Source organism: Aptenodytes forsteri, unplaced genomic scaffold (assembly GCF_000699145.1).
Source record: "Aptenodytes forsteri isolate BGI_AS27 unplaced genomic scaffold, ASM69914v1 Scaffold132, whole genome shotgun sequence".
NCBI lineage: Eukaryota > Metazoa > Chordata > Aves > Sphenisciformes > Spheniscidae > Aptenodytes > Aptenodytes forsteri.
Window position 1 is genome coordinate 1,225,011 of NW_008795520.1, and position 12,080 is coordinate 1,237,090.

The following is a 12,080-nucleotide window of genomic DNA, read 5'->3' on the forward strand; positions in this document are numbered from 1 at the left end:
AAAACACTTTCTACTGTAGTCTGCTATTTCACAAACTAATTCTTATACTATTTATATCAGATAACAAAAGAAAGCAATCACATTATGATGTAGTCAGATATTTTATAACTATACCTTTGTAAGCTAAAGAAGCTTCTAATTCAAAGTTTGCCAGATTAATTATTAACAATCCAGTAGAGCTTCCTATCCAAAAATAGCTAGTATTCAGGGCAGAAGATCTATTAAAAAAAGGAGAAAAAATTGTCTGAGTATGATAAAGAAGCTATTCTTGCTACTATACAAGACAGTGCAATTGGGGTTTTTAATACTTGTTACGGAATTCCAGTACAACAACATAATAAACCACACCAAAAAAAAAATTTAAATTTACAGGCATTTTTTAAATCTGTAGCTCAAAGTAAAAAGTTTCAATCAAAATTGGTGAAGTTTTGAAAACTAGGAACAGAACACAATCCTTGATTTTATGTAAGTGCTCATGGCAAGTCTAAAACAGCATAGGAAGTACTTTTCTTCAAAAATTACTGTGGTTTGTAATAGTTGGGAGACGCTGTAAAAGCACTGTATCCACAAAGAGTAAATTCAAAGAAAGAGGCAAATCCACATATGTTCTTACTTTTACCACCTGTAATATGAACACACAAAAAGCAGTGAAATTCTAAGGTGTGTTTGTACATAGTTAAAGTACAAGAGAAAAACCAGCACAAACTAAGGGGGAAAAAAAAACAGGCAGGCCTGGAATATCTGTCTCAGTCTGTTCTTAGTGGCAGTAGTATTGCAGTTGGGTAATGAAATCCAGCCTTCGTGAACACCACAGAGCAGACCAACTGGTTACAATTTCAGTCAACACTCTCACAGAAGAAAAATGTTATCAAGCATAAGATGATTATAACAAAATAACAGTTGTCATTCTCAAAAACTAAAAATGTTTTGATGCCACAGTAAATAAAAATTGACATCAACATTTTAATAAATTTTCCAAATAAGAGTGAGTAGACTTACCGGTTTGATTTGTAAAGTCAGACCACAAGTGTTGAAGTAAGGGTATGGAAAAATATAAAGCTGAAACTTGGCATGAAAAGAGTCACCACAGTGGTTTAATACTTTTTTAATAAAAAAACCCAAACAAACCAGAAACAGTCAAATACTTTAAAAAGCAGACTGGGAAAGACAGTTTCAATTCTGGTTTGTGATACTTTTATGAGCTCTGTATAGTTTTATTTGTGGTTTGCACTACTTTCATGTACAGCAGTAACAGACTGATTTAATTTGTGAATTCTTTGAATTATTTATAAAGAAGTGGCACTATCAAGTTATTATAAACAATGATATCAAGTGATATATACAGGAAGTTGATCTCATGCCCACTTTACAATAATAAAATGCCATCCACTGTGATGAAATTACTCAACTTCAAAAAGCTTAGGGCAGGATGAGACCCATCATTTTTTGCACATCAGTGTTGCAAAAAAGTTTCATTTTTGCATTTCATTGCAGGCAGGAAAAGTGGTAAATCAGGGACGGGTCAGTTGTTCAGACAAATCTGAATGACCTGCTAAAGCCAACACAGTAATTTAAAAATAAACAGAAAAATATTTATAAATACAAAACTCTAAAACCAAAAGATAATGGAACTGGATTAATAGCAAGAATTTAATGGTCATGGTTGTTTATAAGCAGAACAAAACCTCCAACTGTGATGCAATAGCTGAAAGGGTAAATAGTCCTTATATGTACAATGCCAGGCAGTATCAGGTGGGTATTGGAAAGTGATGTTATCTCAATTCAGAAAATAATTTCAATTAACCTATTACTGTGGATCCATTGCAGGCAGCCATGTGCAAAAAGGGCATTGAAAAAGAAATGAGATTGAATTTCAGAAAAAGCTCAAAAGCAAATGTTAAAAATGTTACAGAATACATGCCTTATACAAGGTGCAAACTATTTTATCCAGAAGTGTAGCGGGAACTTGATAGTAGCTGGCTCTAGACTATCAGAATAAAAAACATATTAAGAGCCAATAACTACGTGAAAAGAGGGTAATTCAGATTAGAAGTAAAATGGAATGAGTCAGTTGCTGGAACAACTTAACTAGGGACATCGTGAATTCTTCATCACTGGAAAACTAGGCATCTTTAAAGATGTGCTGTAGTTCAAATCAAACCTATAGTTTTGATGAAGACAAAGTTTTGATGATTTGAAAGTGGCATTATACAAGCAATAAGACTAACTGACTGTAATAATTCATCTTCTGGCCTTAGAGTTCTAACATTCCATTAAAGTATGTCTGAGATGTACATCTCAAAAATCACCACTTCCTTCCTCTCAGTGCTAGTCCTTCTTAAAATGTAGGCATCATGAAAATAACTGTTTGTTAATAATTACTTCAATTTGACACAAAGACAAACAAGATGATCCAGGACTGCTCAGTATTTTTCTTCTCTGTTTATAAAAAATTGTTTATATATCTAACCAGAGGATTAATCAGTTTTACCTGTACAACCCACCACAGGGCAAAGGGTGGAACAAGTGTTTCCTAAAACATGATGTGGCTGAGAAATTTATCCAAATGACAATTATAAATAACAACAAAAACAAGTTGTTCTGTAAGACAGTTCTTGTGGCAGTATCCTGAACAGATCCCCAGGTGCCTGATAATATGGTTAAACTTCTTTTCAGGAAAGAAATGCAATATAAGGATTATTTTAGGTCTCTCTCCTCTACCTGGCCAACCAATTCCATGGGAAGGATAAAAACATCATGCTTTGAAATGTCTGTCTCTCTGAGAGAAGTTGGGCTAGAACAGGTTATGTAGTTCAAAAGTTATTTAAATTTGGAAGGTAAACTGACACAGGCACACAGTGACTGCATCAGACTTATTTCCTTAGGAAAGCAAACTAAAAATAAATTCCTCTTTTTAATTGTAATTGGCTTCTGAATTATTTTTTTAACTGATCTTCCCTGATCAACTGGTATCAATAGGCACTCAAATGGATATTCCCAATGCCATTTTTACAAAATTATTTTTCAGACTAGAAATCAGTTTTAACTTTGTATCACTTTGTGTATATTATCTGCCTAAGAGTAAGCCACCAAAACTTGCAGATCGCTAAATATGTTCTCTGATTTTCCTATTGCATTTTTAAGAAAATAGTAAGCTGCAGTGAAAATAATCCAAGCACCAATAGGAACTCCTAGTAATAGATTCCCAGCCAAACCCTTGGTGGTATTTTAAAGGACTTACATGTTTTCTTCATTATGGAAACATACTAAAAAGTCACAGTGTTCAATTAAGAGGATAGGCAATGATGTTTCCACTGATCCTTCTGGTCTTATGTTGTTTGTTTTGCAAAGTTTGGAAGTATTTTGCCCTTTACCTAAGAAAGACAATCAACAATACTAGCTATCAAAAAACAATGAAATAAGGGAAACAGACAGGATTTAAGAGGGATTTAGAAGTAGTAAAGTAACATGAACTAAGACAACACTCAAGAAGTTTCTATTTTAAAAGATTAATATATCCTAAGATCCAGCCCTCTTGAAATATCTTTCCTCATTATTATGTTATTTTTAGTACCGTCTTATTTCAAATACCTAGAGATAAAATCCAAAGAGCCTACTTAAGGACTGAAAAGGATTTGGCACAATTTAGGTGTGTTCATCTCAAAAAGTGACACTGAAAGCCATATTCCAACAACCCTTAAATATGCTGGGTACCTTTCCACTTAGCCTGAAAATTCCCTTGACACTAAAGTTACAACATAATCCGAAAACAAGATGGAAAGCCACCTCAGTTTCATCTTCCCAAGGAGTCTCCAATCCGTTATGAATGTGCAGTTCACACCTAGGAGCTACTAGCACCGAATTCAGCATTAGGCACAGACACTACATCACTCTTTTTCAAACATCCAAAGATGAAAGTGACATCCATATATTTTAAATAATAACAAGAAATGTAGCAGTCTTTCTCATTAGGTTAGGACCTTAGGATTATTGAAGCTGGACCACTAGGCAGTTAAGAATACAACAGTCATTAAAGCCAGAAAAAGAGCAAGCAAGGGAAACCAGATCTCCCTTTCCCTAAAGAAAGCTCCCTCTTGCTTGCCTTTAGGAGGACCTCAACTCATTTCAGCTAGTGTGCAGGTAGTCTGAATGCCTCATTTGGGAACATGGAATCACCTTGCTGAGGTTACCAGTGCAGTCTTTAAAGACTTATAAGTAGTCTGTGTTATACCACTAGAAATAATACAGCCAGAGAAATATCATATCATGGAGGCACTGGTATGGATTAAAATTAAAAAAAAAAAAAAAAAAAAGATTCCTAGAATCTTCAAAGGAAACTGAGAAATGGTATTCCACTTAGACAATGGATGAATTTTTAGGCACTGATTCTGTTCTCACTGAAGCCTTGGGCAATGAATTCAATAAAAAACAAATACTTAATAGTTCACATCATGCAATGTTTTATAAGCAGATACATTGGCCAAGAGTTTATTACAGACATACATGCATAATTCTTTCCAGATATGTCAAATAATTCTTTCCAGATATGCAAATACCCAACTTCATATCAGCTTCAGTAAGAAAAAGATTCCTAGAAGCTTCAAAGGTAACTGAGAAATGGTATTCCACTTAGACAATGGATGAATTTTTAGGCACTGATTCTGTTCTCACTGAAGCCTTGGGCAATGAATTCAATAAAAAACAAATACTTAATAGTTCACATCATGCAATGTTTTATAAGCAGATACATTGGCCAAGAGTTTATTACAGACATACATGCATAATTCTTTCCAGATATGTCAAATAATTCTTTCCAGATATGCAAATACCCAACTTCATATCAGCTTCAGTAAGAATTCCATGCCACAGTCTGAGACTCATAACTGTATCACTTATAATAAATTATCATGGTATAAAAAGCACACACTCAGTAGCCAATAACAACTAGAATATACCATAAACAGCATTCTAGAAGCACTGTGATACCTATTTCTTTTCCAGATTTCCACACTTTATTACAGAATTTCTCTTGCTCTTTCTTTAAGTTGATATGTGCCACGCAACGGTAATTATGATCACTGATTAAACTGAAGATCCAAAGCTGCAAGAAAAAGAAAAGGCAATTGCAATAACCTTTTGACACTAAACATAAAGCTTACATGAATACAAACTAAAGGTCCAATATTTAAAACTGTTGATGTAACTAATGAATTTTTGTATCTGGAATCTCACCTTGGACCAGAAATTCAATTATATGCATTTCTAAGATTATCAAAGGATATATTCAATATTAGCAAAAGCAGACATTATCAATTTGAACTGCAAATCTAACTCCCACATGTTTATGTCTTTGAAAAAACCTCCTCATAGACTATTTCCCACATCTAAAAATCACAGGTAACCTGCATGTAATTGCTCACTGTGTCACATACATGAATTTCATTTATACCTTTCTCTTTTTAGGCACCACTATAGTTAAATTTTTAATTTTCTTCACAATTCACTGAACCCTAACATTGAAGGAAAACAGCTGGAAAATCTCATGTAAATATATTCTTAACATTAAATTAAAGAGGAGGTGAAATGCATATTCACATTTATCACATTTTGATTAGAATTCCAACATGCTGAAATCATAGTCTCTGCCATTTATTGTCATGTGTTTCATTCCTTGGCCAAAATAGGAGAAACCTATTTTTCACCTTTTTTCTTTTAAAACAGATATATTTATAGCATCTCAGTGTATTCCTCTTATATAATCACTGATTGTGCACTTAAAAACTTCCCTGGTTTTCAGGAAAAAGTTTCCATTTTGGAATAGAGGTCTTATATACCATATATGGTTTACGCTCAAAGCATTGAATTATGCTTACTAAAACAACTGTTGTAACAGTTCAAAACATGTATGCAGATTATGAAACTTTTTTATAGATGGATACATTAATAATAGTTGACTGTTTTGACACAGAGACTAAGTTTAATGGGTAATTCTTACCTGTCCCTCAGCACATCCAGTGATAATCTGTTTATTTTCTTCATCAATTAGCAGACTTAGCAAAGGAAATGCTGCTTCAAAAAAGATAAAATTATTTCTAGAGTAGACACAAATCAGATATTTAATTAAAATACATGATTCAAAATTGAATCCTCCTATTCATAAAGACGAGTGAAAAAAACCCTTATTGCAATTCTCACAGTTGCACAATGCTTTGTGTGCCTTAGCCTTTGTGTTGCTAAGGGCTTTCCATTTGCAGGTCCGCGGCCTGCCTTTCACCCACACTGCCGTGGCAGTGGTTTTCTGCAGCCTTTCACCCAACCTGCTGTGGCATGGTTTTCAGAGCCCCTGTGGCAGTAGTTTTCCCTTGTTGTTCCCATGCTGTTATTCTCATGGCCTTGCAAACCCTGATATTGCTCTTAAGGCAGGTTTTCAAGGGAAGCAATTGCCACAGGCAGCCAGGGAGGAATCACCCCTTCTTCCTCTCCTTTCCTACCATGTGGTCTTAGCTTCTAGTTCACATGAAGTCATTCAATAATATGTATACATGAAACTTAACAACCAATCTCCGTGCAGCTCGTGCCCCCAAAGCATGCTCCAATCACCACTAACAGCGCCACAAGCAGGAGCAACCAACAGGGAGTTTGAGCAGGTCCTGTTGAAAATTATATGGTTACTGTAGGAAAACTGCTATTGGAGAAGGGGTCCCTGCTGCATTGGAGACAACACTGGCCCTCTTCCTCTTCTCTCCTTTTGCTCTCGTCTTTCCACAAAAGTAGCTTTCACCCTTAAAGTCAATATATGTCATCAGCTACAGACACTGCTAATAAATCTACATACGGTATACTTAAAGTATTTCCTTCCATGTCATATACAAAACTTGAAAGAAAACAAGCACATAGTACTCAGACAGTGGAACTGTATCTACAAAACGAGAGCTTCATCTGCATATCTCAGTAAATGGCAAGTTACATGCACATCCTGTACAAAAAGAGCTGTTTATGAAAGTACACTAAAACTATCTACCCAGAAGTACACTTTAAAGGGAAATATATTTACTACCAGCTTTAAAGGATAATATGTTTACTACTACCTAGTCTACTAGAACTATTTTCACTAAATCAACTAAATACTTCTATAATAATTCTATATTACTGTTTAGAGAGAGGATTTTTTTTCTCTGAAAAAGTATATATAAAAAAGAAAACTTACCCGTTAATACTCCTGACTGATACATTAACTGGCTGGTAGAATAGTCCCACACCTTTAGGGAAAAAAAAAAAAAAAGATACGCACCTACTTAGACCTTTAAGGAAAACACAAACTTCAACGGCCATCATGTGGTTAAAACAGAGAAATGCAGCCATTGAAAGTGATGCAATATGGTGAGGATTTTTTTCAGCATTTTTTCCTAACTACATAGGGCTTTGTTTAATTGATAAGTATCCATAGTGAAAAAGGTGAAACTCACCTGGTATGGATACACAAAGTACTTAGAAACACTTATTATCATCTTTGCTTAGGTTGATCTCTTAGTAACTTAAGCTAAAGTAATGAAAAGACATACTTGAACTGGTTCTAGATTTCACACAGGGAGCTTGCATAATTTCACAATTTTCATATTGGGCTCTGGGATAAGAGGCCATTATTAATAATAATGATACTTATTATGATGTATAGACCCACATACAAGTCAAATTTCATTATTAACATGACTGTTTCTAAATTATGTATTCTATGCTTAATAGTTGATTAAGAAAGTTAAACAAAACCAAATTTTTCCTCTCATGTTGTTACTTCTATGAGCCTTCCTCTCCACAAATACTTCCACTACATTTATCATAGCTATCACAGCTGGGATTGAAAAAATCACAACCAGACAGTCCCTGCTTTCTAAACATGGCTGTGAGCCTTTGTTTAGCTCCCAAGCTTTTCTCTTTGTTCAGGTTTCATTTCTCTCTGAATATAAACATCATTCTTCTGAAAAGCTGTTTCCAAAGATCTTGTTTCACAAATTTATCTGAAGAGCTTCTCACCTGTTTCACCACTTCTTTAGCCAAGTAAAAGGGCTAAGGGAGCATAAGGTTTTGGACACTGCAAGTCCTGCAATCACAGGAGCCAACTATCATAGACTCCAGCATGGCTGCCCTCAGAGAATTACCCCTGATCTGCAGAATCAGGCAGAGAAAATAAAACTTGAAGACTTACTAAATTATTTGAGAGACTTGCAAAATATTTTCATTTGATTGTCATTTTACTCCCAACATTTATCAAGGTTAAAAAAACCCCAAAAACTTTTCATTAGGATTTTGTATAATTTATCAAGTCTTCATTAAATTAATATGAAGAAGCATATAGATCTTTTCCTTCAGTCATTTTTACCTTGATTTAGTTTCTTAGATCAACATAAACAAAATAAGAAACAATCAATCAGAAAGTCAGAATTATTATTATTTCCTAAAATTCCAATTCAATCTTTGCCTTTTTTTGTCCAAGACCAGGACAAAAATCAAAATCACATTTTCTCCAGAACAGTTAGTTACATAAAGACTAAATTTAGGGGGAAAAAAAAAAAAACCAAAACATTTGATATAGCAACCTTTAACTTTACTTTAGCTTGTAGAAGCAAATGTTGGGCTATGTTTAGAATTATACAGAGGATAATCAGTAGTAGACTAAACTGTATCTAATCAAGGTACCCACCCCAGTATCTCCTGGAAGATATACCTGGGTTCACTCAGGCTCTTTGTTTCCCCTTACTGTCTAAGTTGTCTTCAATTGTCATCATGTACAGCAGCAGCAATCCATGGTATCATCATATAAAATGTTGTCTGGCAAAAAATCCTGCCAGCATGCAATAGCCCAGCCATTGCATGCAATAACCCAAAACAATATTCCCGAAAGGGAAAATTCCAGTCAATGTCAGCAGACTCAGAGTGAAATGCTTTCGTTCAGTTCAGCATACTGAAACACTTCAGTTACAGCCAAACTGATCAAAATATTTTATTTCCATTTGCCAGATTATAATAATTACCAAAGTTAACACTTCGCTGCAGAAAGTTTTGGATATACAAAACCTGCATTGTTCTTTTAAAAAGAGTAATTAATTTTTAAAATAATTTCCCAAGCAACTCTAAGAACAATGTCCTGGATCTCTATAAGTCAAAGATGTTTTTTGCTTGATCTTCAGAAAATATTTAAAGGGAAAGAAAGACTACTTCACATATTCACTAAATTATATTTTTTAAAAGTGCAGGTCTACAATTTCCTTGCCTTAAAAGTTCTGTCTTCTGACACTGATATAAGCATACTTTTCTCCCATGTGCAAAATTCAGCAGCAGTCACTGGAGCTAGGTGGCCATCCAATTCAGCTAGTATAGCTTCATTCTGTGATTAGTCAAGTCAAAATAAAAACAGATTAAATTTCAAACTAAAAGTGACAATTAGTTAAATGTTTTAATAATTAATAACTGTTGCTAAAAATTGTCAGATTAAGATTAAAAATATTAATTAAATAAGATTTTTCTTATTGAAACTGCAGCCCTGTATATCATCCTGCTGGCAAAACCACTACACATTACATTTGCTTCTTCAGATTGAATGATACAGGAGTAAGTTTTCAGATGTCCTCAGCGTGTTTTCTTCTTCTAAGTTATTGAGATATTGTTTCACTTCAACTTTTTTAATCTAGTCTTCTATCTGGTGTATGATGCATTATCAAGCATTACCTCATACTTATTTTCATCTATGTGATAAAAATTAATGCTTTTGCTTAATTATTCTGACATTTCTGTATCATGATTTTGTTTGAAAGTGAATAAGTTAAAGAATACCAGCACCATGGCTAGAAAGAATGGTATCTCACCTTTGCACTTAACATGTAGATCCGATTTCCAGCACATACTGCCACTTGTTGATCATCCGGACTAAATCTTACATGAAGCACCATTCCCAAAAGAGTTCCTATAACAATTCCTCGAGGTGTTAACCCTGCAGCAATTTTATTGTTATTGAGACTCAATGAAATACAAAACTCTGGTGCAGTGAGATTCTTAGAAACTTTGCACAGCAGTTATCTAACCACAGAGCTACCCCAGTTTCTGTCAGGAAGAGGTACAGAACAACCCACAGTTTAATTGTTCCAGGCTATTGGAAAGAAAAGCACAGAACTATGCACCAGCAGGATTCCTCCATCTGCCTTGTTGCCTAGACATGACCTGGAACTCTTTGAGGTACTAATAAGTGTGCCCATCAAATCGTGCTTCCATCGAAGACTGCCAGGGACAGGATTTTTGGAGTAGGGTGATGTGCCGAAGGAACCCAGTAGTGCCACGTTCATTTTGGAGGCAAGAAATCCTGACTGAAGCCCAGCAAAACAGGGGTTTGAAAAATGCTTCTTCCAGGAGAATATCCCAGCCACTCAGCCATCAAGCAAGGGGGACTTCCCCTCTCTTGGTTTTACTTAGAATCATAGAATCATTGAGGTTGGAAAAGACCCTAAGATCATCGAGTCTAACCATCGACCCAACACCACCATGCCCACTTCTTCTGGGGGAAAGGGCTGAAAGAGGAAGTACACCACTGAATATCATTACAGAGTCAGATGACAAGACTAGCTTTGAGAACAGGCTCCTGTTTCATCCCTCTCTTCATGACTTCATTCTGGTCATCTCACTGGTTCAAGCAGGCTGGTTTCTGCAGATCCCTATTTTACGATGCTACCTTTAACTATATGAGGAGATTTTGGACATCTCATTAAATTTTAGGATTTCACAGGCAATAAATTAACTAGGACACAGGCACAACAACTATAGATGTCCTTTTCTAGGTTTTATCCTAGATGCTGTGGAGTGTTTCTACAATCGATTAACCTGTCAAGATCTACCAGGATGGAGAGATGGATCACACAAAGAACTCTTTAGCTACCTTGATATAGTTGATAAGCATATGGTCAGAGAAAACATGCCAAGACCGTGCGGAGAAACACTACACAGCATCTGCTGAAGAGCCTGTGGATAGAGACAAAAAGAGAAAGAAGAAAATCCAGCAGCAGGGAACCTGTCTCTCAGATGTCTTTGTATTCAAACTACACATACTCTTTATCTGTCTGCTACTGTCTATTCCTAACTTCCTTTTTTTGTTCCCTCCAAATTCATAGCCCCATTTTATGCCCACTCCCTGAAGCATTCTTTGATTCTCTGTTACTCTTACATGGATTAAAATGTAATAATGACATTTATTATAAAAGCACTTAAAATGTTCACTTCCTTTTACAACATTAATTTTTATAATATGTAGATTTGCAAATTCAGCATGGAGTAGAACACAAGAGGCAACTCCCACACATTAAATCATAGGCAAATCTCTAACTACAGGTAACAAAGAGGAAACTTTTAATAGGTTGGACAATGCCATGCGATTCTCAATAGTGACACCAAAGGGTGACTGCAATACCTCTCAGTTATCATGCCATAACAATATATTTTGGACAGAGTGTCATTGAGACACCAGTGAGTCATGACTCTGGGGGTCTTGCTCCCTTTCTTTCTCTTGCATTATTCCTCTACTTTCCAGCTGATTTAAGCTTGAAGAGGAGTTTAGCACTGCTCCCTAGAATCTAACTCCATTGATTGAGGCTGCAACACAAGATGGTGGTCAGGATACTAGAACTTCTCTGCTTTCTTTGTGTTATGTCATCAGAACTCTCTTTCACTCATGCACTCTCCTCCCAAATCAGAGACTTGCATTGCTCCCGCACACACATGACAACAGTGTTCAGACAGAGGCAGGAGAGGAAGGACCCGACAAAGCAGGATGTAAAACGCTAGTTCTACAGATATTCCAGAAAAGGTAGCATTTAGTTATATTGGCCTTGCATGCTTAGTTATGCAGTGCTGCTATGATTAAAAATTTTGCAGTCCCTTTCATTCCACAGTGGTAGAACTTAACTGCCTTTGCAGTGCTCCTTGCGTTTCCCCTGAGGTTGCCAGCACTCGCCTATTCCCGCGCAGCACCTTGGCCAGCTCCCGGGGCCGCCCCGGCGGGGCCGCCGCCACCCACCCGCCCGCCCCCGGCACCCCGGGCC

At 35.9% G+C, this 12,080-nt stretch overlaps 1 protein-coding gene across 1 annotated transcript in view; it reads right to left on the reverse strand.

Annotated features, from left to right (window-relative positions):
• The window catches only part of WDR27 (WD repeat domain 27), a 179,157-nt gene that overhangs the window by 165,432 nt on the left and 1,645 nt on the right, over positions 1–12,080 (reverse strand). Inside the window, exons 3-9 of the mRNA XM_019472702.1 lie at positions 9,861–9,985; positions 9,269–9,382; positions 7,208–7,259; positions 5,996–6,066; positions 4,987–5,101; positions 3,242–3,374; positions 115–218 (exon numbers count right to left, since the gene is read on the reverse strand). Of these exons, the coding sequence (XP_019328247.1) occupies positions 115–218; positions 3,242–3,374; positions 4,987–5,101; positions 5,996–6,066; positions 7,208–7,259; positions 9,269–9,382; positions 9,861–9,985 (714 nt within the window). The remainder of the gene's footprint in view (positions 1–114; positions 219–3,241; positions 3,375–4,986; positions 5,102–5,995; positions 6,067–7,207; positions 7,260–9,268; positions 9,383–9,860; positions 9,986–12,080) is intronic.